The sequence below is a fragment of the Phyllopteryx taeniolatus genome, chromosome 11 (genome assembly GCF_024500385.1).
Source record: "Phyllopteryx taeniolatus isolate TA_2022b chromosome 11, UOR_Ptae_1.2, whole genome shotgun sequence".
Taxonomy (NCBI): Eukaryota; Metazoa; Chordata; class Actinopteri; order Syngnathiformes; family Syngnathidae; genus Phyllopteryx; species Phyllopteryx taeniolatus.
Window position 1 is genome coordinate 27,597,684 of NC_084512.1, and position 27,692 is coordinate 27,625,375.

Genomic DNA, 27,692 nt, shown 5'->3' on the forward strand with positions numbered 1-27,692 from the left:
GTGTCGCACCGACGCGGCCCGAGGAGGCCAAAATGGACTTCAGGTCGGCATCCGAGCTTCGAGCGCCGCTTTGGGCAGCCGCGCTGACATTTACGACACAATGCGGCGGCACTCCAAAGTTCGAGCTTTGCTCTTGACCTCCGAGTGACCTTCCCCACATCCTTCTGAAAACACATCGAACCCTGTCAATCAATTTGCCGCATGCGATGTCGATGACGAGCCACGCTGCTGTTCACGCTCGATTCTGTCTTCGATATCGAGTAGCTATTCATTCATACAGAGTTTGCATTTGCACCTGAAGTGCACACGCTGTATACAGACCATTCATTTATGCATGTCGCGTTTGTTTCGCTCCATATGACTTTTCTCGCTGCAGTTTGCATTCAAATGTGTGTATATGATATTGATGACCTCTTAATACAGTTTGTTATTACAAACAGCTTTCAGTGTGACGCGGTACACTTACATATAATTTTCTACATACTCTATTTATGTACAGTCTATAGTTCACGAAGGTAGAATGACTTACCGTGCTAACGTTGTCCAAAATGACACAAAGTGGTTATAATATCCAGAGAGACAGTCAGACGGCTGGTCTCAGGTCAGTTTTGCAGCGTCTCCTGCAAGCTCGTGATCACAATCTGATTTTGGATGAAATCGATGGAAAACGTCGTAAAACCACAATCTTGTGATAGTCTCAGTTGATCATACCGGAAAAGTGTATTTTAGGGATCAAATAAAGCTCAGCAGGCAGGTTTCTCGTGTAGTGTCACGCTATGGCCGGCAGAGGGGGACATTCGCACTCTCGAGGCGCTCTTACAACAAGCAGGCTACTCGGTTTACGACGTTTCCAGGTTACGAACGACGCGCAGTGAACAGCGTGAGAATTCGTGGGGGGGGGGGGGGGGGGGTTTCCACGTGATTCTTTTATATTTATATTTTTTTTCCGTTCAAATATTGACAATAAGTAACTCTGACTTTACAAGTGCATTGGTGTAGTTTAGCGACTACGGCGAGTTTATGTCCTAATCCGCAGAAACAATTCGAAGTCCCAACAATCTTGAGACCATGATCCTTTTTGAATCCCTAGATTTTCAACCTGTCTTGAAACCCTAATCTTCTCTGGAATGCTAATTTGAAACCCTAACCGTAGCTTGAAAGCCTTTCCGGTCTTAAAACTCGCATTTGACACCCTAACACTGGCATCACACTACTGTATAACGTGAAACCCTATCGCTGTCTCGAAACAGTACTTCGAACGCATAACCTTGGCTTGGAGCCCCAATTTAAAACCTTAACCCGAGTGTGAAAGTCTAACCCTGTCTTCAAACCGTAACTTGAAACCCTAACCCTCTAGTTTGAAACCTCAACTCTAGTTTGAAAGCCTAACCTTGCTCGACGCCCCAATTTGAAACCCTAAGTCTAACACTGGCTTGAAGCGCACATTTGAAACCCTAACCTTGTCTTGGAGCCCGACCTTGAAACCATCAATTTAATTTTGAAACACTAACCGAGGTTTTATACAAATATTGACTGCAATTAGGATAACCCGAGTTGACTGGGGCCCAGCTTTTACCAAAAGCATTCACAGAGTTGTACAACAAAATATGAAGGACTTTCGCCGAGAGGCAAAAACGTGCGCGCGCCTGTCAGCCGCGTGTCAGAGGAGGTGCGACCCGTCCAGATAAGGCCCACGCCAGGCCGGTGTGCGATGCGACGCCGATGGAGCGCCTCCTAAAAATAAAAACAAGACGGTGAGGGGAGCCGAGCTGCATTTGCATGCGCGCGTGCTCTTGTATGGCAAAGTTATGCTCGAGTGACATGATAGCGGAGGTGTGAAATATGCACACCCACACAAAAGCGAACAGCAAAGCTGGATCTGTCACACAGAAGAGTGGAAATGTGTTTTGGTGAACACGATTTGGCAGCTGAGAAACATGAGAAAAGCGTTTCTTTTGAATGGGACATCAAACTGTCTGTCATCAGCACAATGAAAGGAAACCTGCAGAATCTCAGGATCGAACCCAGAGGCAGCATAGACGAGGAGAAAAGCAGCGCCCCTAAAATTGAACCCTGTGGAACCCCCAAAAAGCAACAGTGCCAAACAGGACTCAGACATACCAAGGCTTACACACATACTTGTGTCTGCCAGATCTAAACCAGTCCAGACCGCTACCTCTAATTCCCACAAGGTGCTGTAATCCGATTCAGGGATGTTGTGGTCCACCGTATCAAAGGCCGCAATTAGGTCCTGCAGGGCAAGGCACACTCTTAATAAGCCTGTCTCTGTGCTTTGCAGCCTTTTGAAACCAGATCATGTATCATAAATTATTTTTTTGAAGATACTGAGAATTGTTTCCTCATATTTTTTACAGACAGAAGGGTGTAAATGTGTTTTGGTGAACAGATTGGGGCGGCACGGTGGCCGACTGGTTAGAGCGTCAGCCTCACAGTTCTGAGGACCCGGGTTCAATCCCCGGCCCCGCCTGTGTGGAGTTTGCATGTTCTCCCCGTGCCTGCGTGGGTTTTCTCCGGGCACTCCGGTTTCCTCCCACATCCCAAAAACATGCCTGAATTGGAGACTCTAAATTGCCCGTAGGCATGACTGTGAGTGCAAATGGTTGTTTGTTCCTATGTGCCCTGCGATTGGCTGGCAACCAGTTCAGGGTGTACCCCGCCTCCTGCCCGATGACAGCTGGGATAGGCTCCAGCACGCCCGCGACCCTAGTGAGGAGAAGCGGCTCAGAAAATGGATGGATGGATGAACAGATTGGCTTTACAAGTTAAAAAAGGCAAACAAAGTGGCCGCAGGGCAGCTGGGATACCACCAAGTGTTGTTGTTGTTGTTGTTGTTGTTTTTAGCTCTTAAGAGAGAATAAGGATTATTGAGGGTTTAGTTACAAAATGGAGGAAGGACCAAAAGTTGAAACCTTAAACCCAGTTTAAAAATCCCTAACTTGAAACCTTGACACTGTCGTGAAAGCCCAACCCTGACTTAAACCCTAATTTGAAATCCTAACTTTACCTTGAAACCCTAACCCGGTCTTTAAAACCCTACTTTGAAACCCTAACCCAGGCAGGCCCCGGCCCCTAACTTCCCGAAGATTTTCAGTTTCGCAGTTTAGGGTTAGCAGGCAGCCACTTCGGTTTAATGACACCGTGGAGGCGCCGCACGAGTCTTTCAATGTCACTGACTGGTTTTATGGTGTTTTTGAAATTGTATTCGATTTTGGATGAACATACAAAACTGTTTCTGTTTCGGTTGTTTTGTAAAGCGCTGTATAAAACACAGTTGTTGCGTTTTAATAACACCAAGGCTCAACATCTTTTTCCACGTGTATGAAAGGATTGAAAAAAAACATTGTCTGTATCGCTAATAAAGCCTGGAGACATTTTTTACATCGCTTATCTTATTTCCCGCGGGCTTCGATACCGTGGATAAGATTTTTGTCGACTTGGCTTTTTTGGCAGGGTCTCTTAGACTTGATTCTGCTCGGTCGGATCACTGGCTTCCCCGGCCGGGTACAACGCGGGTACTGGTCCTCCAATACAGAAGTGTGCTTTTGTTGCTTTTTGGGTGCGACAGCAGCTGAGGGAGCCAGCGCATATGGAAAACATTCTTTTTTTTGATTTGTATAAAAAATGTGCACAAACCGGTTTCATATTGTTATTACGGGGTGTTGTGTTTGGAGTTGTGAAAAAAACAAAAAATGAATTTCATCCGTTTTGGATTTGGCTCATTACAAAATGTGTAAAAAGTACATGTACTGCACGGGGTTTCGTAATTTAGTTTGAAAAACTTTGAATACCTTTGCAAACATCTCGTCATTTTTGTATTATTATTGGGTGTTGTGTGTGGAATCTTAAGTTAAAAAAATATATATATGAACTGCAGCATTTCAACACGCAGGTCGCTAACAAAAAAACACAATCGAGCTTCTGTCATTGGACAAAAAACACTCGCAGCCATTTTCCCCAACTTACTTTTTGGGCTTTTTCAGTCACATGCCGTAACCGCTGCGTACAATCAATTCGACAGGGACAACACACACACACACACACACACACACACACACACACGCGTGCTCACACATGTTAGCACACACGGCCTCCAGGAAAGCAGCAGGCTTTCAGTGCTATCACAAGTTGTGTGGGGGAATGAAACAAAGAAATGTTCAAGTTGAAATCTCGGTTGTTGTGTGAGATGATCGCGATTCGGCCGGTGCCGTTTGCAGTCACGAAGCGACTCGGGGCTCTTCTCTCGCTTTCCTCGTACGCCACTCGACGAAGACCGCCAAGTACAAGCCCACTTCCGTGTCGCGACATCGATTTGATCTCTGACGTCAAACGTTTGTGTTCAAAACCTTGTTCGGGGTTGCGCTCGTGAAACCATCCCCTCGACGCTAGCACAATAGTTTGCAGATAACCCAGCGAAACGACCTTCAGGTAGCATTCGCGCATGAGAAAAACGGCAGCGGCTTCCTCGCCTGCTTACTCGCCCAATCGCACACACACAATAGTTCAGCATTTGGGGAACCAGCGTCCAGATAAGAAAAGAGTGACAAGGGGGGAATGTTGGGCCTGGACCTGGAGCCATTGTGTCCTAATACAATATAAGACTTCCTTTCCATGCCACACACACACACACACGTACAGAGACAGACCCACACAGGCACACACTCAAATGCGGAACCACTCACGCGCACACATGCATATAGACACTCACTCACTTACATACAGTACACGCGCACTTACATTCAAACTAACTCGCTCACACATCCAGACAGAGATACACACACTCACGCATATACATAAACACACACACAAAAGCATGCAAAAACACAGTCTCACACACATAGACACACTCTCACACGTGCACTCACACACACACACTGAGACACATGCACACACACAATCTCACACACATATGCAGACACACACACATACACACATGCCCCTACGTGAGCGCAGTGAATAGCAGGCAGCGTGGCACCAGGACAACTTCCTTTGGAGACACGGCCCAGGGCGAGTGAGGGAGGGAAAGACCAGTGAGAGGGAGTGAGAGAGAGAGAGAGAGAGAGAGAGAGAGAGAGAAAGAGAGAGAGAGAGAGAGAGAGAGAGGGTCCGCTACAAAAGTCTCCCACCGGCGTCGCCTCACCCGCACAAAAATTGTGTTCTCATCACTTCCAACTGTCTCTACATTCAAACCGCTTGTCGACGTTCTCTCTCTCGTCCGACTTTCTTTTTGCACAAAAGTCATCGGGAACGTCGGAGCGGATCTGCCAGGCGTCCCCGCTTTCCGCAGGTGTAACTCCCCCCGCTTTGCTCCTTCCTGCCTTGCTCGAAGGCGCCTCGACGAACCGGCGACAGCCTGCTGCGGGCTTCCAACCCTAAAGTCGCCTTTACAGCATCGTCGACATCATCAGGTAGTCGGTGTGTTGTCTGCAACACACACACACACACACACACACACACACACGTCAACTTTTTGGGTATTTATACACTGCAAAAACGGGGGGCTTGGAAAATGAGAAGAAAGGAATGAAATGAGGAATGTATTCCATTATGGATGCAAAATAATCTACCAATAGAACAGCACATTTTGATTTTTTAAAGCAATATATATACATGCATTGAATTATTATTAATGGGCGTGGCCTACTAAATGCCGGAGTAGGGTTTGGCCGGTGAGTCTGCGTGTGAAGGTCTGAGCGTGAGTTGTGGCCTGCAGCAGCTCCTTGCGAGTGTTCTCGTTTTGTATTTTTTGGGCGTTTAAGTGTTTGTCTCATTGAACGAACGGTCGAAAGTGCATCGTCACCGTTCGGCTCTCCTCGCCCACACGCCACGCCACGACAGTGTCTTAATTGTTCCATTTGTTTTTTCCCGCTTCTTGATTGTTTCACTTCCAATACATTGTTGGTCACGCAACGATGATGATGATGATGTGTAATAATTACACAGCTGCAGTCAAAAGTGGCTGGAAATGAGAAAAATGACAGGTGGATACGTCACGAAGGCACAAGAGAGGCTACGTGGTTTAGAAAGTTGGAGAAGGTGACGTTATCCGGCAAAAATCACCAGCATCTCTTTCCACTGACCCGCAGTAACTCCAAACAATTCATTCTTTCATTTGTCTTCCGTTCCGCTTATCCTCACAATTATGAATGGTAAATATAGGCAAGAAGTCAAAACATCCCATAATGTCAAAAGCTGCACCAGTTGTTCTAGTGCACCTTTTTATTGTCTTTTTACCTTAAAAGTCATTCTCAGAGAATATACGACAGAAAATATGGTCACATTTTACTATCCCACGCCACATTTCATAAGTAAAATCATAAAAATGAAAAAAAAAAGAGAGCAAAAGCACAATCTGAAGTTAATATGGGTTTCAACTAGTTGATTTTTAAAAACAAAACAAGAATTATAATGCCACAAAATGTGTGAAAATCTTTGGGGTGCGCGCACACACACAAACACACACATCCTACTCATAACTTTGAAATTTTGTATGATTAAGGAAAAGATTTGTTTTTTGGCAATTTTGTTTCAAGTGGTTTAAACATTATTTATTCATCCCTCAAAAATTCATTTCTCATAAATACTAGCTTACGCATACTTAATTTAATTCCGTTCATTGAAAAAAACACCCTGAGGTGCAAGAGAGAGAGCGAGAGAGAGAGAGAGCGTGTGCGTGTGTGTGTCATTGTAGCAGGATGCAGAACAATGCTCAGTGCTGGACACACACGCGCGCGCGCGCGCACGCACACAACACACACACATGCGCACACACACACAAAGGTCAGGCAATAGTTTATACAAGGAAGCAATATTGTTATTAAGTATCCCAAGAGCACTTCTAAAAGACACACACACACACATCCAGAGTCTATAGCTACACGCACACACACAGACGCACAGTTTGTTCAGCGCCTCGGGGTGTCGACAAAAACAGGAAGGGAGGGGCACTGAAGACATAAAGACGCTGTAAGACATTTCTTGGATTCGTTCTGCAATTTGCGCTCGAATGAAATCTGAAATCTCTTTGACTTGAAGGCTGTAAAGACTTTTCAAATAAAGTGCATTTGTGCTCGGAAATAGCAATAAGACTTGAAGCACATGCGATTGGCTGGCCATTTAATTAATTTAATCCAGAGCCAATGACACTTTTGTGTGTGTCATATTTCAGACACACACACACATTGGTGTTTTCCAATTAACGGCGACATTCAACGTTGCTTATGATTGCCTATGAAGTCATGTACACTACAAATCAGATCATCGCAAGCAAATGTTTTCCTTCTCGTTCATTTCACAAAAGCCAACAATCATGAATGACGACAATTGTGTGTTCGAATTAATACGTTTCCATTGGTGAGTGGAATTCCGGTGGGTTGCGTTGGTACACAAATCGCAGCAAGAGGATTTGTTTGTGTGTGTGTGTGTGTGTGTGTGTGTGGGAGTGGATGCTTTCCTTCCCAAGAGAATGACGGGGGCGACTGTGGGAACCGAAAGTGAAGCTATAGTAAGATGGGAAACAAACATGAAATGTATATTTAAAAAAAAAAAAAAAAAAAAAAAAAAAAGGTCAAACTGAGTTTTTCGCAGTCCCGTGCGAACCATGGATTAAGCCCAAATGCGACCAACTCTTTGATAAATTCAATTTAAAGCTTCTAAAAAGAGTTCCAAGATGGCTTAATAACATGTGGGACACGACAAGAATCAGGAATTGCAGCAGACTTCACAACTCAAAGGCTTGTCTTGCTGAAACGAGCCAGCATTGAGAGGGCGGCCGTAGGGCGCGAGCTAGGGTGAGGTGGCGAGCCGAGCAACTTCTTCTCGTGGCAGCAGAGCCCAAAGTGTGTGTGTGAAAACAGCGAGCATCCATAAAGACAATAAAAGCATTTTCACTGGTGAGGACAGCACTTCAAACACTTGTCTGTGACCGCGATGATCTGCGGCGTGCGGCGCATGCCGAGGACACGTCGACAAACCAAAATACCTCTCCACTCGCACAACTTCGCCGAGCAATGGCGTATCTGTTGCTCATCAGAAGCAGAGCTGCATCCAACAGAACTCAATGCAGCTCTGCTTACCTTACGGCTTTGACACAATAGTCTTCCACACCGTTTAGTCTAGCCGTGGATTGAAAGTGGCGCTGGATCGTCACCCAGCCTTCCTGCCAAATCATCGGTGGAAAAACTCGCCGTGTGGACGATGATGTAAATTTGCCCCAGTGTCACATCACAATGGGCAAAACTATTCAAAGGTCACTTTGACATCAGGTGTCCCCTTTAAGACCGACATGTACACCCAAAATGAGCCCGTGCATTCAAAGCAAGGGCACCACAGGCAAAAACCCCTTTCCAGACTCAAACCTGAGGCCCTTTGGTCACAAGCCGCATTCGCAAACCACTCCCCCGCACCTTTCGGGGCTTCCTGCAGGGAAGGTTACTAACCGACATCGGACGCTCTGCTCCTCAAGGTGAGAGCGAGAGTTGCCGCATCCGAACAGCTTGTGAGGAAATGGCAGACTGGAGTCTGCTGGGAAACTTCCTGGAGGAAGTGCAGGAGCACTCCACCTCCATCGGCAAGGTACGCACACACATCAGTCAAGCGCTCTTTGACAATTTGTCACATATTCGAAAGTCGCCTTGTGTCAGTAGAGCTCTTGTTTTGACATGACGACGTGACGCTTGACAAGTTTGGGAAAATCTAGAAAATTCCGAGTTCAATTTGTTCTGTGACTGGAATCACTCGTATCGCAGATCATCTTTGCCCATTGAAATGAACGCAAATGCCATTAATCTGTTCCAGGCCCCTAAACAAAACACAGTGACATTTTTTAACATTTTGTTTTTTAAAACAAGAAAAATAACACTACGGTGTTGTACTGTATACAAATATGCAGAAATAACGCTAGAATGTAAAGAATTAAACAGTTTTTGCACGAATTGATGCTTTAATTGAATGGACATCGCGCTGCTCTGTCTGGTGTTAGTGCCTTGGCCACTAGGTGGCAGTATGTGATGCCGCACTGCTTTGTTTCGTTTGCCCGTCTATGACATTTTGCATCGTGCGTTAGCATTACGCTAGCGGTCCTTCACAAGGCAAAGTCATGTGGTTTCCATGCAAGACTAGAAATCGAGGTTTACGTTTGCAGGTGTGGTTGACCATCCTGTTCATCTTCCGCATCCTGGTGCTCGGGACGGCGGCCGAGTCGTCGTGGGGCGACGAGCAGGAAGACTTCAACTGCGACACGGAACAGCCAGGCTGCGAGAACGTTTGCTACGACAGAGCCTTCCCCATCGCGCACATACGATACTGGGTACGCCGCAGGCTGGGTTGCCAGCGCATTTAGCCCAATATATGTCGCACACGTCCTAGCCACATGTCTACTCTGTAAACAACCACAGCGCAGCTCATCTTCTGGCCAATGATGGTCATGGCGAACAATAAACTTTTGGCACTAATTCAAATTTGTTAACTTGTTTAAAACGGCAGTGAAATTAGTGGAATGCTAAATAAAAGTAGCACGGCGCTAACGAAAGTTCCAACCGTTACTATTGCGCTCGTCTGCATCGTTGAGTTCGGAAAAAGAACACAAAGTAGTGATGAAAAAGAATATTATATTGATCTAATTCAATTGAAAAATAAATGTATACAATTATAAAACATTAAATATTATTAAATGTGTTATTTATTGTATGCTTTGTTTTGTTTATTTGAGAATTTACTATTAACATTGAGCATTTCTTTTTCATATAAATGTTAATGTCTGTATTTATTATGCACATTATAGATTATTATTACTATAGATTATAGAATATTTATAACACACAACCGGAAACATTTCATTCCCTTACTGTGCCCAATGCGAGTCAAACCGTAACATTGAAACGAGGGATAGACGAGTATTGATAGCAGGTATCGGTTTCGGGCCAATACCTGCCGTATTTCAAGGCGTCGGGTACTCGTGAAGGCTACCGATACCAGTCACGGATACTTAAAGGGGGAAAAAAAGATATTTAATAAAAACAAATCTGACTTCAAGTAAGTCCTCCTCACCAGTAGTTGGCGCTACACTTTGACGAATCACCACGTGCGTCAGAAAGAACAAAAGAAAGGTCTTTGTTCACAGTTAACGGTCATTGTGTTAATTGAAATCAAAAGTACTAGTGGTATTGGTGAGAACTCAAGAGCGAATACTCGTATCGAAAATCACAAATTGAAACCAAGATGCGTAACGAAACCGTCAATATTTCATGTCATTACACAACTTTCTCGATATTTTTCACCCCCTTAACATTGAGCACAATCCACAACCCCCACACTATAACAATCGCCACCTGTGTAAAAAAACAACAACAACAACAGCAACCATTGGTGGTCTGCCATCTTTTTAACATGTTCCCAGGTGCTCCAGATCGTGTTCGTGTCCACGCCGAGCCTGGTGTACATGGGCCACGCCATGCACACGGTACGCAGGGAGGAGAAGCGGCGCAACCGAGAGGAGGACCAAAGGGCCGAGGACGACAACGACGACCCGGGAGGGGGCGACGAGGAATCGGTAAAGGCCAAGAAGGCGGGGCCGTCGGCCGGCAGGGTGCGCCTGAAGGGGGCGCTGCTGCAGACCTACGTGCTCAGCATCCTCATCAGGAGCATCATGGAGGTAGACGCCGACTCCGTTTGCAGTTCAGTGTGAAACACGCACATACGGTGGTGTCGACAACGACAAATGAGTTTTTGAGAAAATTTGGAGTTTTGGGCTCTGCCGTAGATGGTGGCAGCCAAAAAAAAGTTTACTGTCAAACGAAACATAAAACAAAATGAATTACATGCTGCGCATTTAACCAAACCACATAAACTTAAAACATTTTCTCAACAAATTATAAACCGATTTGAACACATACAAATTGCAGGCATAAAATGTATGTCACAATTTGAGTACAGATTTAGTACACATTTTCTCAGGTCTCAAGTAGACGCACATGATTTGCTCTAGCGGGCCAGATAAAATGTTGCGGCGGGCCAGATGTGGATCCCCGAGCCTTGAGTTTGACACCTGCATTGTAGGCAGACAATAAAACAATACTCACAGGCATCTATTCTTTGTCCTCTGTGAAGAATGATAATTGGGGCGTTTCGACTCGCTACAGGTACGTTTCTCTATTGTACTGCCCCCTGGTGGGCAAGCCACACACATACCAAAAGGAGCTGCACAATGTCAGTGAGCATTGAACAATAAAATCATGATGAGCGAGCTGTTTAATTATTTACATTACTTTGAATGATGTTATTACTGTATGTGCAATACCGTAGAGTGCTATTTTTATTCCTAAAAAAACTTTTCGTTGGCGTTGACTGTGTGGCTGGAACGGATTGATGGCATTTCCATTCATTTCAATGAAGAATGGTGATTTGAAATGATTTGACAATGGTCCCGAATTCAACTTCTAAGTCAAGGCACCACCGTGTTTACATTTTAAAGCTAATTTAAAAAGTATCTTACTGTAGTTGACGTCATGCTCCATGCAGGTGGTGTTCCTGTGCCTGCAGTACTTCCTGTATGGAATATTTCTCCATCCTCTTTATGTTTGCAAGGTAAAAAAAAACAAATAAAACAACAACTTTATTATTATTTTCAAGGTGTTCTCAAAGCCATAAAATGTCAGAAAGTGTGAGCGCGCGTGTGTGTGTGAGGTTAGGCGTGGCCGTGTCCACACCCGGTCAACTGTTACGTGTCGCGGCCCACGGAGAAGAACGTCTTCATCGTGTTCATGTTGGCCGTGTCGGGCGTGTCGCTGTTGCTCAGCGTGCTGGAGCTGCACCACCTGGCCTGGAGACACTGCTGCAGGTAAACACACACACACACACACACACACACACACACGACACTGAGGACTCATCGAGCAGCGTGGCAATTCATAGTCGTAGCCGGGAAATGAACAAAATCATCCCATTACATTTTTTATTTATTCTTGGCATACTCTTCAAACTTTATTCTAGGAATATTACAACTTTTTCTCGAGGAAATATACATTAAAAAGAAAAACAATGTTCTCCCCCCCAAAAAAATCTGAGGCTTTACGAAAAAAAACAAAAACTTTTTTTTCTTTTGAAAAAATATAACTTTTTCTTGTAATATTCTGGCTTTGTTTTCCCTCTCAAAAGAAAAATCAGGACTTCATCCTGGAAAAACTGTTTTCTGAACAAAAAAATATGACAGTATTCCCCAAGAAACATGTCTTCTATGTTCTCATAATATTAAAATTTTCTCCAATAAAATCCAACTTTATTCTCATAATTTCACTTTTTCACACACAAAAAATAGGACTTCAGTCATTGAAAAAATATATAACTTTTTGTTGTAACATTAGGACTTTTTTCTTGGAGCGGAAAAAAAATGAAATATGACCTTGTTCTTGTGAGATTTTGTTTTCCTTGACTTTTTCTTGTAATACTTTCTAACTTTATTTTTGCACTGCAACTTTTTTCTCTGAAAAGTCGTGTTATTTTCTGAGAAGAAAATTGCAACTTCCTTTCAAAAGAATGACTATTCTCAAAAGATTACGTTTTTTCTTAAAACAATACATACTGTATTCCACCCCCCGCCCCTTTTCTTCTTTGTCATGTGGAATTCTAATATTTCAACTGCTATTACTATACACTCAAAAATAGAATAGAAAATAATTGATGTCTACTGTAATGTTATTTAAATGTACATGTGGCTGCTGTTTTTATAATCAAAAGGCACAAAAATGGCTCCACACATACCAAGTCCGATCTTCCTCTTTGTAGACGCCTTTTGGCGTCAAGGAAGGCCGCCGGCGCTACGGATTCGCCTGAGTCCAAACAAGTACCCCCCCCGCCGCCGCCGCCGCCCACACCGCCGCCCGACTTCAGCCAGTGCGTGATCGGCTCGTCGCACTTCCTGGCGCTGCCCTTCCCCAACCACCGCTTGGCCCACCAGCAGAACTCGGTCAACATGGCGGCCGAGCAGCACAAGATGGCGGCCGGCACGCGCGGCGACGAGGGCCCGCCGGAGATGACCTGCTACTCGGCCGGCTGGCGCGACGCCGCCGGCTGCCTGCAGATCCGCAACGGCGGCTCCGAGCGCCTGCTCTTATGCGCCGACAAGCGGCGACTCAGCAAAACCAGCGGCGCGAGCGGCCGCACGCGAGCAGACGACCTCGCCATCTGACAACGCGAGCCATTCAGCTCCTCGCACGAAACTCAAGATGGCCGAACCAACACTGGAGTCATTCATTGGGAAGCCTGGGAGGAGAATTTCGCTCTTTAGACCTGAGCCGAAACTTAAGCGAGAAGGCGGAGAATCAGGCTACAAGGAGTCAAGACTTTTTTTTCCTTTTTCAAAGACGAACAAGACGGGCTGCATGTAGGTCACCAACAGACACGAATCTATTGCAAAAGGTCAACGAGAAGGCCGCGCACTTGGTACCGTGTCGCAATAATAGAACCAAAACACAATATGACAGCACACAAACATACACCATCCAGCGCACTTCACAATCAATATTTATCTAACAATATGACAAAAATGTCAAAAAATACATCCTCCTGACCAGAGATGCTGATTAATAAAAGTATGAATGTATGCAGATCACTAGGGATGTGTTTTGCTAGTCGAAGTTGAAGTTTGGCTCTGACCGACCCGAAAAAAAAAAAAAGGACGGACGGAAGAATGATCATGTCAAAATGTATTTTTTTTCTGGGAAAAAACATTTTTTGGGACTTTTCCACGAAAATCAACAGTGCCTCAGCTGATCCCAGCCAACGATTGTGCTCCACTTGTATTTGCGGTCAATGCCTTTAGGATGCAATAAATGATCACAGTTGATTATGACGCCCATCCCAACCAGCACAACGCAGACATGGCAGCAGTGAGTTAGTGCCTACAAACAATTAACAAAAAAGTGTCTCGCTCTTTTTTTTTTTTTTTCTTTTTTTGCGTGTTGGAATTTATTGCACTGCGATGCAGCCACTACTGGACAATAAGTCGCAACAACAAAAACTGATGAGATGACATACACGGCCAATGGATGGCGAGTGATGAATTCTGCCAAGGAACCCAACAAATTTGAATGAGTGCTGCATTTTTTCCATTTCTTTTTAACAGAGAACTTTTGTAAAAGTCTGTCGATGCGAGGACAGTTAAGTAGGATAGACTACCATGTATACACGTTTACCATTTGCTTAACAGCTATCACACATTCTCGAAACACGACCATTATTACTTTGCTGAAAAGGCTTGTTTTTCTTGAAATAAAATATTGCTATGTTCTAAAAAATAACTTTTTCTTGAAAGAAATTGAGTTCTTCCTCAGAAAAATAAGCATTTTTCGTAAAGAAAAAAAGGCCTTTGTTCAGGGTATGAAACGTTTCTTTAAAAAAAATGCAAAATTTTGGTGGAAAAGCTTTTCTTGCCAAAAATACTTTGATTTTTGAAAAAGTATTTTCCAGTAACATTGCATTTTATACGCCCAGGGGAAAAAAATTGCAACTTTATTCTTATGTCAATTTTTTAAATGAAAAACTAACCTTATTCTGGCGGCACGGTGGACGACTGGTTAGAGCGTCAGCCTCACAGTTCTGAGGACCGGGGTTCAAATCCCGACCCCGCCTGTGTGGAGTTTGCATGTTCTCCCCGTGCCTGCGTGGCTTTTCTCCGGGCACTCCGGTTTCCTCCCACATCCCCAAATCATGCATGCGCGGTAGGTTAATTGAAGACTCTAAATTGCCCGCAGGTGTGAATGTGAGTGCGAAAGGTTGTTTGTTTCTACGTGCCCTGCGATTGGCTGGCAACCGGTTCCGGGTGTACCCCGCCTCCTGCCCGATGATAGCCGGGATAGGCTCCAGCACGCCCGCGAACGGCGTGAGGAGAAGCGGCTCGGAAAATGGATGGACGGATGGATGACTTTATTCTTGCATGATTACTTTTTGTAAACTTTTATGCAGGTTTGGTTTTGGGGTTTCAGGGCAACAATGACATCAAGTGATGCGCAGCCAACACACTTCAAGCAAGTTAGCAGCCTTTGCCCAAGAACTTTCCCATGATATATACATTTTTTTTTTTTTTACACAGACCTTTTGTAGAAGTCTGTACACTTTTGCATGCGAGGACTGTCAAGTACGAGGGGCTACAATGTTTTATATGCAATTATAACACAATCATAATCTCTCCATTTTACTGAATTAAACAATGGATTACATACGCAATGGATCATTCCAGCTCAGTTGGACTCTGCCTCTCCTTTGAGAACAAATTGGGAGACTGAGCAGCTAAAACGAGCTCGTAAACAAACAATCTTTCTTTTTCTTCTTCTTCCCATGGCAAATGTCCATGGTGGGATGAGAATTCCCAGCAATGAGCTCAAGTGGAAATATGAGGAATGTTTGGGAAGATCACCATTGAGTGCAGCTTGCATCAATCTAAAAGGTCTCTTTTCCCCAAATTATTTGAACTTACAGAAGAAATACATGAAAAGAAATAGGTTCAAAGTGATAGATGTCATGAATAGATGAAACAATTTGTTTTTTAACAACACACTCCCAACACGAATACATACGAACTAACAACTGACTATTTGAAAGACTGATTTGAGACAATCATCCTGGTTAACGAGAGGATAGCCACAGCGTCCGTACATAGGCCATAGAGCGGCTCCAACTTCCGGAGACATTTTTGGACATACTTGGCAAATAAAGATGATTCTGATAGAATAATACAAATGAAATCAGTTCGAAACTAAGTCATCTTGACTGGGGGTTGCTTTCTGGAGAAATTCTAAAAACAGGATCAGCAAAAGACAAATATGGAACAGGATGTGGAGCTGATTGCGCTTAAACCCTTTGGCAATTTAACATGAGCTAAAAATGTTCCAAATCCCCGAGGGTCACCTTTTCCATCCCTGATTTAAGAAAGGCACAATACACCTAACAAAACACAAATCATCTTCTGCGGTTCTTCCGGGCTCTTTTTCACTGGCAACTACGACATCCAGTTCGGTTGCGACACGAATGCCGTCAACACGGTCGCCCTCCGGTGTCGTGGCATCGAGACCTGACCTTATCCCTTACCTTGGAGAATGACTTCCACTGTTTGCGGATCGGCCACCGCATCCAACTCCCGTATCATTTCTTTGACTGTTGTCCTGTTTGGAATGTCGGCGAGAGTCACACCAAAGCGAGTTGCAAACGTGGCCATCAGGTTTGGGATGTTGGCTGTTGGGACCGGGTTTGTGATTGCGTCGTCAACCATCATTCGCATATCTGCACTGCGCATGTTGGAATTGGACTTTGTGGATTTTGTGTCTTTGCAGTTTCCAGCGATGTACTCTTCGCATTGTTCTCTTCGCTCTGCCGACTCCACCTTCGAAAGCCGCATTCTCCCCCTTCTTGAATTTGTGGCAACGCTTCAGGGCAGAGTGTCGCTTTTTCAGATTTCAGACCACCGACATACTCCCCGACTTCTGAAGAATCCAATTTTCCTTTCAACTGATTGATCTGCTCGTTTTTTTCTTGGAACTTTTTGGTTCAAGACTTTCCCCAAAACACTCAACTGCTTTGCACGAATGTTTCTTATTTCAATCATCTTTGCTTTCCGCATAGCAAGGTGTTTCTGCTTCAACTCCCGCAGACTTTTCTGCCAGCGCTTACAGTTGGCACATTTCGCAGTCTGCCTGCTTTCAACCGGAGTATTTGGAGCCGGCGTGGACTGCACCTCCATCTCGTTTTCCGGTTCGGATATTTCCACTGGCACAGGCATGGTAGCCCAATCATCTCGTTTATCATCTATTAACGGAAAAGGGTCCTGACAAACTTGCCTAACTGCATGTAGTTCATTTGGATTTGTTGTTTTTTTTATATTGCTCAAGAGTCTTAGAAAGTACTCGTTTTATTCCAGCGTTAAGGAATCGAAAAGCCTGCCCTGCATCATCCTGTGGCGTAGAAGGAATTCTAGTCAACAGTTCTCTAGTCATTTTTGCAAGACGACGACCACCGCTGGTAACGTAAATAAAGAGAACGTGTCCCTTCAAATATTCCTCGGTAACAGTTGGCAGCGTGGAGTAAGTTTCCAAGATGTGGCTCGTCAGTAACCCTGGCTTTAAAAGTTTGAAAGAACGCCGCTTCTTTGATCTGGTCGGCATGTTGAAAGACCTGAAATACCCCAAAACATCTCACGTCATAATCTTTGAACAAAGTCTGAAAAAAATAAAACCAACAATAACTCGAATCACGCAAAAAGGCAGTCATTCCCAAACTGACATGAAACGCGTACATGCAGCGGAGCCTGTGTACAAGTTCTTGCGGCAAGAGATGGCGGGTGTTATTTGTTTGTAAAAATGGAGAGGGAAAAGCTCAAAAAGGAATATGAGAAAGAAGCAAAGAACGCAAGTTTTGTATTTTATGTGTGGGGAGCGAGTTCCAACTTGGAATCACTGACGGCAGTTGAATTCGCACAGTTGGGGAGTAACAAATGACATCATGCAAGAGTATGTGATCTAATTAGAACATTTGTGTAGAAGTAATCTGTTATATTACTCGGAGAAAAATATGTCACTAAAATACAGTTGCTTTTAGAAATTTGGATGATTACAATTTGCAAATATGGCCACAAAAACTTTTATTCTTCCTTCTTCGCCAATTCTAAAGCAAACATTTAGGTGAATCACATTGGATAAGCGGGACGGGAAAATGGATATGGTGGCTGACCTCGAATCGCCAACATATTTGTTTACCGAAAGTGTCACAAAAATTGTTATTGTGGCATTCAAAACGTTTGAACACATAAAAGAGCATTGACTTTTGAACAGTTTCATCTTTATCCCTTTTTTTCATCTCTGTCAAAACCAAAGAAAACCTCAACCGAATTGAAAAGTTCAGGATTTCCCAACAACGTCTTCGGCCAGTAGAACAAGGATTTCCTTGCGCGAAACAATGACAAAAGCAATTTTGGCGCACCTCCGCTAAATCCAAGTTGGGGAAAACCGACACAGCGAAAAGGAAAGAAAATGGCGGCCTGCCACTTTCCCGTCATGACGCAACATAACTCAGTGCGCATGTCCGGAAAAACAAGCGCAAGCGTGTTCTCGACGAGTCGTACTCGTTACGGCTTTGCTCCATGACGGATTTTGATTAAATGACACTTTCATTGAGGTATAGTTGACGCTTGCCAGAGTTTGACTGCAATTTCATTTGGCAGATATTATCCGGAAGCGTCGTTGTTTTAGCGGCGCGTCTTGGTTTCTCGTGTTACTTTACTTTCAGAAAATCACCAATTTCGTTAGGAATAGAATGAGTTTACCTTGTCGGTTTGGTGTGTCTTCGGCTCATTCCGACGATAAGATATGTGTTCAGTTTAAAAAAATTTCTTCTTTTTTTATTTCTTCTTCTTCTTGTGCTTCTTTGTCTTCGTCGGTTATTTTTTGGGGGGGACGGTTGACGACCAATTGGGGTATTACCGCCACCAACTGCTGTGGAGTGTAGATCTTGATGCATACACAAAACTTTAAAAGTACCACAACAACAAAACCCTAATAATAATTTAACAAATCCAAAATTAACAAACCCCCCGACAAAAAAACGACATCATTCTAATTACGTATATTTCTCTTATATATTGAAATATTAAAAAAACTTTGTCTCAGAATTTCCAAACTACATTTTTCTTTGTTTTTGAAATCAAATGTCTTCTCTCAACCTTATACCTTTCACGACTAAGTAAAACATGCTAACTGTTTCCAATCTCGCACAGTGACAGCTTCCCCATCGTAAATAATGTCTTGTTCAGCCCTGCATGTCCAAATCTCATTCTCAGGATTATTCTTGCTTCTTTTCTGTTTTTAAGATAAACACTGTTAGAAATACTAGAGAATAACTTCTGTTGTACTTTAAAACAAAAGCACCGTGCCGTCGCATCCTGATGACGTCACACACGTTGGAGCTAATCAGGTAGCAGTGATGCTGGTCTCTTCTTCTTACCAAGATAGTCAATTGAAAGTAATTTGTCTGTTCATACTTAGTAATTATTTACAAGGAATAGTTAAAAATACAGTACATTTTTGTAATAAAAGTACATTTGTGATAAGAAAATCTCAAAGTACTACAGGAATTAAAGCAGTAAAACCAGAAACCAACAGTGAGATCCGAAGACTATTAAGTAAATAATCAATATAAAATGATGTAAATTATTGGCCAAAGTCCAGGCGAGGTCATGAATGGTCGAGGGCGAGCGTCAAGAAAGCGGAAGAAGAAACGTGACGGTGTGGCCCAGTCAGGTATAAAACGACAACTTGTAAACATGTGTTGTTGCTGTATTCAGTAGTCACATCTTTTAACGTGTGCGAACTTGTCTTGTTGTCGTCCAGTCCCTCTGAGCCACCAGCCTGAGTACGCGGAGCTGCTCAGGTTTCTCCACCGGCGAGGATTCGCGTCAACGTTGCTGCAACCGGCCCTCTTCTCTGGTAGTAACCGGTTTATATCGATCCAATCTGAAACGTACAGACGGTGCAGTTCATGTACAACATGAAGCATTTGCTGGTTTGTTCTCTCTCAAGACACAGGCCGAGGTCTGCAGGCTGTCAGGAGTGTAAAAGTAAGATGGGGTCACCGTCCATTCAGGTTGCCCAAATATGAGCCCCAGAAAGAAGGAATGAATTGATGAAGCATCTCTGTGTTCCAAGCCCAACCAACTGTTGATTTCTCTGCCCGAGTCTTGTCTGCTGACAACCTCCACCGTGCTGGACAGCTACCTCGGACACTATATCAAGAGGTAAATGCGGTTGTAGTGGTAGAAATAGGAATAATAGTTGTGGTCAAAGTAGTAGTAGTAGTCTTTGTGAGGAAGCTGCGCGTTTCTCCACTTCCTGCGGGCGTCCCAAAACTTTTGTGTGGTCAGCTGGAAGCGGCGTCCGTCGCCTCTGTTGGCTCTCTGCGTCTTCCTGGTGTGCGAGCGGCACAGAGGCCCGGACGCCGAATGGTGGCCGTACATCCGCGTCCTTCCCGCCTCCTACACGTGTCCCGCCTATTTCGCCCACGCCGCCGCCGCGCTCCTGCCCGTCGGACTGCGGCGGCGAGCTCTGGAGCAGGGGGACGCCGTGCGGGAAATGCACTTGTCCAACCGGGACTTTTTTAGGTGAGTGTATTTGAAATGATGAACGGGATCGTGCCTGCTCTTAAAGCTCATGTGCGATGTTCCCATTCAGGACTTTGCAGACAGTCCTTAGGCAGCCTGTGGAGGACGTGTTGACCTTTGACGCACTAAGGTACTGCAAAATTGTACTTGAGTAAAATTACTTTTTTTTTTGTCCACCACTGATGACGTCAAAACAACAGAATTTATTTATTTTTGTCCAGGTGGGCGTGGTGCAGCGTCAACACCCGCTCCGTCTTCATGTGTCAACCGTCCAACGAATTTTTGCGCGGGCCAAATGATTACGCGCTGGCTCCCTTTTTGGATTTGCTCAACCACCGGCCTGACGTGCAGGTACACATCACGTTGTCTAAATTCGCATTTCAAAGTCCTTATTGACTTCCTTGTTGTTGTTCAGGTTAAAGCTGGTTTCAACCACGAGACCCAAAGTTACGAGATCAGGAGCGCGGGCGGGACGCCGCGCTTCCAGCAGGTCTTCATCAACTACGGTTCCCATGACAACCAGCGCCTGCTGCTGGAGTACGGCTTCGTCGCCCCCGGCAACCCGCACAGCGTGGTCTACGTGGATGCGGGTGAGTAGTAGTACTAGTCATCATAGTGGTATAGTAGTTGTAATAGTAGTAGTTGTAGGACTAGCAATAACATTGGTAGTACTATAAAAAGTGTTTGTAATGGAAGTACTAGAATAAATAGTATTTGAGTAATATTATACATTGGTAGTCATACTATAAAAGTAGTAATACTAATAGGATAGTGGTAGTAGAACTTTAGTAATAGCAGTAATCACTTTGGAAGTACTACTAGTATAGTGGTAGCAGCACTGTAGTTGTAGAACAAGTAACAGCATTGGTACTAGTAGTGATATAGTAGTAGCAATAGTAATACTAGTAGCAGCAAAGTATTAGTAATAGCAGCAGTTTAAGAAGTGTTAATGATGTGCAATTGTGATTGTGAAGAAATGCTGCGCGAGGTTGTGAAGGGAGACACAACAAGTCTGGAGCAGAAGATGAAGTTCCTCGCAGACAACAACTTTCTCAAGTCAGACATTTGACCCTTTGCATTCTTCTCACGCAAATCCCTTCCTCGTAATAATAATTATGAATGAGGCCGTGCAGTTATTTTGTTGTCCTCGTCGTCCCTCAGCAACCTGAGCGTGTGCGATGAAGGTCCCAGCTGGAGGCTGATGACCGTCCTCAGACTGATGTCACTGCCTCAAACTCTCTTGTAAGGAAGACCCTCATCCGCCATCTTAAACACGGAGCTTCCAACCAAACCTGAATCCGTGTTGTCGCGACAGTCCCCGGTGGAAGGCGGTGTTGCGCGGCCAGGCGGTGGGCGAGGTGGCCGAGCGCCGGAGCGTCCGGACGGCGGCGGCGTTGTGCCGACGACTCCTGCGAGACACGCTCACGGCTCTCGAGAAGGTTAATGACCACGTTTGGCATTTGCACAGGTGCCAGAAGTACTCACACTTATCTACAGTGGAAAAAAAAACATTGACATTCATTATTTAAGGACAAGTAGATTTGTGTGTAAAAAAATGTTTCTGGTAGAAGTATGAATTCATTTATTTACAAAACCCATTTTTATAACTTTGCACAATGGAAAAATATCTGCACACCACTGAGATAGTTTCTCTCTTTTGAATTTACATAGGAAAAAAAAAAAGTGTATTAGCACTTTCTCCCAAGAAAAGGTGGAGAATTTTTGAATGGTTACATTACAAAGACTTGAAAGTACATATATCCATTTTCAAATGTAGGGAGTGAAAGTAATTTATCTGAAAAATAGCTACTCAAGTACAGCAACAAAGTGCAAATACGTCATCACTGTACTTGAGTAGTATTTTTTTTCGACCACTACTCATTTGTTCTTTCTCTCCGCAGATCTCCAGCCTTCTCCAACAGGGGGAGCCCTCGCTCAGGGAGCAGCTGCGGGTGGTCGAGTCACTGCGGGTGGAGGAGAAATGCATCCTGGGGAAATGCCTTCACTCACTGGGAGGCTCTCAAGCTGAGGCCTGCCAAACGGACGTAAACGATGCGAGCTGACGTGGATTGCACGTCTTGCAGAGAGACGGTCGCGCGTTCGACTCCAAAATATTGCGTCAAGAGAGGAAACTTAGTAGGAACTATGAGGAAAAAGACAATTGCCTCACACTGGATGGAATTTATTGAGGATGTTAACACAGCAACATGGAGACTACGCTCCACTGTATGTGGCAAAATATGATATGTGTATGTGCTTTGCTATTTCAACATAACTGCAGTGGAAGAGGCGACCTTTGCACATTTGTTCATGAATGAACAAGGTAGATTATTGGTCAGACTAGACTCGCACAGTCGAGAAGGTCAGAGTGCATCAAAGAGGTCCTCACACTTAACGAAGCGGTCCAATTAAAGAGCGTTATCACATTTGGACGACGGCCCTTTTCTTGTGCCGGAGCTGCACGTTCTCCATGGCGGCGGCCGCGTCCTGGAGAGGAACCGCCTCCTCAGGCTGAGGTCTACAGAAGAAGAAAACACTTTTTACACCCTGGGACAGGCCATTGGAATAGTTTCAGTGACATCATTTTGACGTAGTTGTTCTAAAGCATCTTCAGGGTATCTCCAAGTCATTTATTTCTTTTTAAAATTTTAACTATTTAACCAAGAATCGTCCCGTTAAGATTCAGAATCTCTCTCTCAAGGGCATTTAAAACTTAACATCCATTACTTTGTTTATTTTTTCCCAATTTATCAGTGAATAGATGAATTTGGTTACCAAGGACAAAATCAGACACACAATCTATAATTAATCTATAAAAGTGAACTATTTGGTACATCTGACATTTTATCTCTTGGTGAAATTGTATGTAAAAACATTGATGCTTTTTTTGGTGGAGGATTTTTGTCATGCTATTTGACTTCCTTGTTTAAAAGACAATTTAGTAGTTTGTCTTTTAAACTGTATACCTATGAGAATGTATTTCTTATAGTCAACTGTCCATCTTTTATGAGTTATGAATTTGAAATAAACAATTGCAAATTCAAATAACCTGATAGGAACTCGTCTGGTTCGTGTACCTGAGTACTCCAGACGACATCTTCTCCACAATGTCCCTGAGAATATCTGCCAGCAGGCTGTTAAAGAAGAGTGTATATGGCTGATGGAGCCCTGGATTCATTGCACGCGGTTAGTCAAGGATACGGAGGTATCGTCCCTGCTGGGAAGACGAAGCCAACCACACTTGAGCGTTGAGGAACGATACGGAGGCTGACTTCAAGAACATTAACCTGCTGTCAGGAGGATCCAGCTGCAAAAAAAAAAAAAAAAAAAAAATGGACAAAAAGTAAATATACAAACTTATGAAAACACACGTTGCAAATGTATTTGATCACCCCAAAAAATTGCAGGCATAAAATGTACACAAAATACAGCTGTACCTGGACTTACTTGAATGTTTTTCTTCCATGTAGCGGGGGCCGCGGTAGGTGAACCGCGCAGCAACACCGTATGTGAATATTCCATCAAATCTGCTGATTGACGATAAAAGCAAAAAATCCACTCACTTGCAGGTCCTTCTGGGACGTCACCCAGTGGCCGCCCACTGCCAACGCACTGATGATGTCGTGCTTGTGCGGGAGGAACGCCGCCTCCTCTTCCTCCTCCTCTTCTGGTTCCCCTTTTTCTTGCAGACTAACTTAAGACGACAAGCACAATTTGTATACTACTGACATAGAAATATTAAAGTGTTTTTGTTTTTTCTTTCTTTACCTCCTTGGTCCACAACTATGTCCACTCCCAGACCCCCCGTCTCCTCCAGAACCGCCGGAATAAGCTCCGACGGGTTTTTGTGGACGGGAATCACCCTCACTGCAGTGACAAATGCACATTTGGTCATTTCAAGAGTTCAAATATAAAATAAATTAGTGATTCCAAATTACGGAGATCTCAGTGGTGTGTGGAACAATTTCACTTAATTTGTGAAATATCATTTATTTACTTCAAATAATGCATCTTTGTTCATTTATGCCAGTGACATGCAGAGCGAATAAAAAGTGGTCCACTAGACAGTAGAAGGTACAATTAAGCTGCTGACAAGAACAGCTGAAATGTATTTGGGATTCAACAGAGGCACTTTAAATGGCAGCAGGTGTTTACCGATAACGTGAGTCTGAAGGTGATTATCCCCAGTTCTAAGAGGGTGTGCACACTTGTGCAACCACATTGTCTCAGTGTATTATTTTTACTTCTCCATTCAAAATGTGTTTTTTTTTTTTTTTTTTCAATTAAGTTGTAGAGGTTACAGGTCACAGTCACGGTGGGAAAAGTTTTGAAATTATTTATCTTGCTGAAATGTTCTTGTATCATAAAAATTTGCCTTTTTAACTGAGCTGTGTAGACCTTTTATATTCACTGTACATCATTTTCCTGATATTTTTGTTTGGTGGTGTGCCGTGAGATTTTGTAAAATGTGTGTCTTGGCTCAATAAAGATTGGGAAACACTAATAAGTGACGTCATTATATTCTCATCCAATCAGTTTTCATATTACCCATCATGTCTACTCAATCAACAGTTACACTCATTAAAAGAATGTTAAACTGAGTCTTACTGTGGAATTGTATGTAGGATGTGTATGGCATAACAAAGCACTGATATGGTTGCAAGTTTAAATAGTAGAAGGGAGAATTTTAGCAGGAAAATAGTCATAAAAGACGGTAAAGATCTCACCCACAAGAGGTTCCTGAACACCTGAGGGGAAACAAGAAAGGGGGAAAAGGAGGAAGGAAAAGAAGAAAAAAAGATTTTAAAAAGAGGAAATTTAAAAGGCTCCTAATGACGATGTGGCAGAGTCGCTGGGAATCCCGGATTTAGTGTAAATATAGAGCTAGACAACACACTCATTGTCCTGAAACACATTCAAAATGGAAACAATTAATTCCTCCACGGTTTTGCAAGTACGACAGACAGCGAGTGTGAATACAGACCGACGCTGGGCCGTAGCTGCTCCAAGAAGGTGTGCTGCTCCTGCGAGTGCGACGTGGTCAGAACCTTCACGCCGTGGTAAGACGCCAGCTGGATGCACATCAGGCCAAAAGACTAAGTGTGGGGGGGAGGGGGGGGAAACACACGTTGGGGTCTTTATCGTTCATAGTTGTGGCAAACAGGATGCACGTACACTGGCGCCGTCCACCACCAGGAGCGTCTGCCCGGCCGCCATGCGAGCGTGAGCGTGGAGGGCGCTGTACGCGCGGAGGCCGTCCTCCAGCGCCGCGGCCACGCTCGTGCAGCTCAACTTCGCCGGCTTCTCAACTGCACGACAAACGCAAACTGCTTCATTACTTCAGTTTTTGACAAAATGATTAAACCACCTGTCAATAAAACCGAGAGAGCATCCGAGATCATAAAGTGCTGCAATGCAGCCTCTATGGAACAGTGAAGAGGAAGGAGAAAAAAAAAAAAAAAAAAAAGATCTTTTATTATTATGTCTCGGAAAACTTCTAAGTCGTAACATAAATTAAGATACCACGGCAATTGGTCAAAAATAAATGATTTACTACAAAGAGTGGCATTATTGTTTGGCCTTGGCAGAGGCCTCCACTTGAACGAGTGCACTTGTATTGGACTGAAACGCGTTCAAAACAACGCTGGCATGTTGTGTGTGCGTGCATATGAAGGAGAGTCCACGTTACCTAGATACTGTTCATTAATGTCGATGACATCACTGAGTCCCGAGCAGACCGAGTCCAGCGGAAGAATGCCTGGCATACATGGACGGGATAAGTCAAGCTGGCGCGTTGCAAGCACGTGAAACTTTGTGGGTAACGTACCTACAACCTCGTCATCGGGTTGGAAGAAGGTGACCTTCGGACCGACTGCAGCCAGGGAGGGAGGGAGGGAGGGAGGGGAAGGAAAGAAAGAAAGAGCGAAAGAAAAAGAAAGAAAAAGGAAGCACATTTTATTTATCTAGCACTTGCAGAAAAAACAGAATCACAAAGCAATCAAGTCTGACTGGAATGCCTGCCAAAACAAATTTACAAATGTTATAGCTGTTTTTTTTTTGTAAATGTCTATATAAGAGGGAGGTCGTAGATCAAACGTAAGTTTTTTTTTTTTCTTAGTATGAGCCTATGAAAGTTAATATAAGATGGAAATTATTTTGGGTGCAGATTTGGTTTTTTGTTGTGCCTCGTTATCAAAACATGGCACAACAAAAAAAACAAAAAACATCAGCACCTAAAATCATCTGCTATTGTGTATAACAGAGTGAAAAAAATATGTTTTACTTTTAAATTCACTGCCAGTTGTTTTCAAAGCAAAGCACCGCGGCGAGCCGAGATTCACCTTCTCATCTTTATCGTCTACTCAAAAGCTGTGCCGATCTCAAATCCCAAGCGATGAAACGATGGCGTGTACGGGAATCGCCACAATGGTTAGCAAACCTGAATTTCAGACAAGCTGGGCGAGGCCCTCTTCCACGCTAACCCATTGAATAACGTACTCGACGACGATATTCGTTAAGAGTCCGGTTGCTGAATTTAAACGTCCACGGCAGCGATGAGTTGATTACACGTTACTGCCCGAAAAGTCTTTTTTGGACCCAGGTTTCTGCGCTTGCCCTTAAGTTCAGTAACTTAAGATCAGTTTTGATGTTCCCACCTCGTTGTACGATGCCGGTCACCTCCCTGCCGAGGGGAATTGCATCTCTCTGCAGTCCCATGTCTTCCAGAAACTGGAGCATGCAACAAACAGAGAGCATCAGGTCTGTAACAAGTACAAGCATAGTAATATCACTGAAAAAACATTTTGGAGAGGGGGTAAAAAAAAAAATGCCCTCTTGATACGTTTTAAAGGAGGATTTTATTACCTTGAGGTCCACCGGGCTCAGGCCACACGCCTTCACGTGGATTCTGACGTCATGGCTACCCAAGACCTCAGGAAGAGTCTAGCGAGGGAATCATCACAAAAGAGAAATGATGCTTGACAGCAGCCTCATACGAAATCGAAAAACTGCTTCCCTTGTTAGAAAGCCTTTTCATTCGGGTCGAATTGCTTTGCTGGCACAAACCTAAATTAAGACAATCTCACCGTTTCCTGCGTGACGAATTTGAGCTCGCTGCCGTTAATTCGGCAAAATAAACCTTTCATGTTGTTTCGCCTCAAATTTGGGTTCGATTAAGCTCCCTAATTATATTCTTATGTCATTTCAAATGATAGCATGCGGCTCTCGCGTTTGTGTGTGATTGACTTGCTTGTGTCAGGTGACTTCCTTCTTCTTCGTTTATTCAAGCGCCAAGTGGTGGATTTGTGTCGTAGCGCCATCTGCTGAAAGCTCCGGCGCACTACAGTTTTATTCTCTGTCACCTGCAGCAAACCTCGCTGTGCACTGCTGATTGCTCTGGACTGTATCGTCTCACTTATTTGTATTTCATTTTATTCATTGCTTATTATTTTTAGATTCAATTAATATTTGTTCCTTTTTGGATTGCTTCTGTTGCATTTTGCATATTTTTATTTGAACATTATTTTTGTGTTTTTCT

General features: G+C 43.9%; 3 protein-coding genes and 1 long non-coding RNA gene across 13 annotated transcripts; 2 read left to right on the top strand and 2 right to left on the bottom strand.

Moving 5' to 3' along the window:
• Positions 1–3,820: 3,820 nt before the first annotated feature.
• LOC133485532 (uncharacterized) lies at positions 3,821–18,448 on the bottom strand. Its single transcript, XR_009790717.1, has 4 exons — positions 18,326–18,448; positions 16,099–17,178; positions 11,510–11,848; positions 3,821–5,442 (listed from the first exon to the last, which is right to left on the bottom strand). It is a non-coding gene; the product is annotated as an uncharacterized LOC133485532 (long non-coding RNA).
• LOC133485529 (gap junction alpha-5 protein-like) lies at positions 5,291–14,312 on the top strand. 2 transcript variants are annotated; one of them, XM_061789359.1, is made up of 7 exons: positions 5,291–5,426; positions 8,483–8,592; positions 9,161–9,325; positions 10,415–10,669; positions 11,536–11,601; positions 11,706–11,854; positions 12,799–14,312. In XM_061789359.1, the coding sequence occupies exons 2-7, from the start codon at positions 8,524–8,526 to the stop codon at positions 13,199–13,201; spliced, it is 1,107 nt and encodes a 368-aa protein (XP_061645343.1). In that variant the 5' UTR covers positions 5,291–5,426; positions 8,483–8,523; the 3' UTR covers positions 13,202–14,312. The 2 variants fall into 2 exon arrangements, with proteins under 2 accessions (XP_061645343.1, XP_061645344.1); XM_061789360.1 differs by having other exon boundaries at positions 5,302–5,433.
• On the top strand, positions 18,038–23,208 carry setd4 (SET domain containing 4). Of its 4 annotated transcripts, XM_061789356.1 has the most exons (14): positions 18,038–18,177; positions 18,924–18,972; positions 19,222–19,298; positions 19,389–19,484; positions 19,578–19,615; positions 19,704–19,792; positions 19,919–20,155; positions 20,226–20,285; positions 20,377–20,506; positions 20,571–20,745; positions 21,130–21,211; positions 21,317–21,397; positions 21,471–21,623; positions 22,057–23,208. In XM_061789356.1, exons 2-14 carry the CDS (start codon positions 18,944–18,946, stop codon positions 22,202–22,204), a joined length of 1,395 nt encoding a protein of 464 aa, XP_061645340.1. In that variant the 5' UTR covers positions 18,038–18,177; positions 18,924–18,943; the 3' UTR covers positions 22,205–23,208. The 4 variants fall into 4 exon arrangements, with proteins under 4 accessions (XP_061645340.1, XP_061645339.1, XP_061645342.1 ...); XM_061789355.1 differs by having other exon boundaries at positions 18,076–18,972; XM_061789358.1 differs by having other exon boundaries at positions 18,077–18,972; positions 21,471–21,594.
• Positions 20,925–27,439, bottom strand: cryzl1 (crystallin, zeta (quinone reductase)-like 1). Of its 6 annotated transcripts, none has more exons than XR_009790716.1 (14): positions 27,241–27,438; positions 27,020–27,097; positions 26,812–26,884; positions 25,983–26,027; positions 25,845–25,913; positions 25,331–25,464; positions 25,140–25,251; positions 24,883–24,903; positions 23,924–24,022; positions 23,719–23,849; positions 23,357–23,462; positions 23,205–23,278; positions 22,545–22,673; positions 20,925–21,646 (listed from the first exon to the last, which is right to left on the bottom strand). XR_009790716.1 is itself a non-coding variant. In XM_061789363.1 (14 exons), the coding sequence occupies exons 1-13, from the start codon at positions 27,298–27,300 to the stop codon at positions 22,577–22,579; spliced, it is 1,071 nt and encodes a 356-aa protein (XP_061645347.1). In that variant the 5' UTR covers positions 27,301–27,437; the 3' UTR covers positions 20,925–21,646; positions 22,545–22,576. The 6 variants fall into 6 exon arrangements, 5 of the variants coding, with proteins under 5 accessions (XP_061645347.1, XP_061645350.1, XP_061645345.1 ...); XM_061789363.1 differs by having other exon boundaries at positions 23,233–23,278; positions 27,241–27,437; XM_061789366.1 differs by lacking the exon at positions 20,925–21,646 and having other exon boundaries at positions 22,322–22,673; positions 23,233–23,278; positions 27,405–27,439.
• Between the last annotated feature and the right edge of the window lie 253 nt (positions 27,440–27,692).

What these genes read in the sequence shown, in the direction of transcription:
- LOC133485529 (XM_061789359.1), top strand. Translation starts at nt 8,524, where the DNA reads ATGGCAGACTGGAGTCTGCTGGGAAACTTCCTGGAGGAAGTGCAGGAG. An exon ending in TCGCGCACATACGATACTGG is followed by an intron (nt 9,326 to 10,414) that starts GTACGCCGCAGG and finishes ACATGTTCCCAG; the next exon opens with GTGCTCCAGATCGTGTTCGT. An exon ending in TCATCAGGAGCATCATGGAG is followed by an intron (nt 10,670 to 11,535) that starts GTAGACGCCGAC and finishes TGCTCCATGCAG; the next exon opens with GTGGTGTTCCTGTGCCTGCA.
- cryzl1 (XM_061789363.1), bottom strand. Translation starts at nt 27,300, where the DNA reads ATGAAAGGTTTATTTTGCCGAATTAACGGCAGCGAGCTCAAATTCGTC. An exon ending in ACCCGATGACGAGGTTGTAG is followed by an intron (nt 25,914 to 25,982) that starts GTACGTTACCCA and finishes CATGTATGCCAG; the next exon opens with GCATTCTTCCGCTGGACTCG. An exon ending in TGTTCAGGAACCTCTTGTGG is followed by an intron (nt 24,023 to 24,882) that starts GTGAGATCTTTA and finishes TTGTCACTGCAG; the next exon opens with TGAGGGTGATTCCCGTCCAC.
- setd4 (XM_061789356.1), top strand. Translation starts at nt 18,944, where the DNA reads ATGACGTCACACACGTTGGAGCTAATCAG. An exon ending in CTCGGACACTATATCAAGAG is followed by an intron (nt 19,793 to 19,918) that starts GTAAATGCGGTT and finishes TTGTGTGGTCAG; the next exon opens with CTGGAAGCGGCGTCCGTCGC. An exon ending in CGTGGTCTACGTGGATGCGG is followed by an intron (nt 20,746 to 21,129) that starts GTGAGTAGTAGT and finishes GTGATTGTGAAG; the next exon opens with AAATGCTGCGCGAGGTTGTG.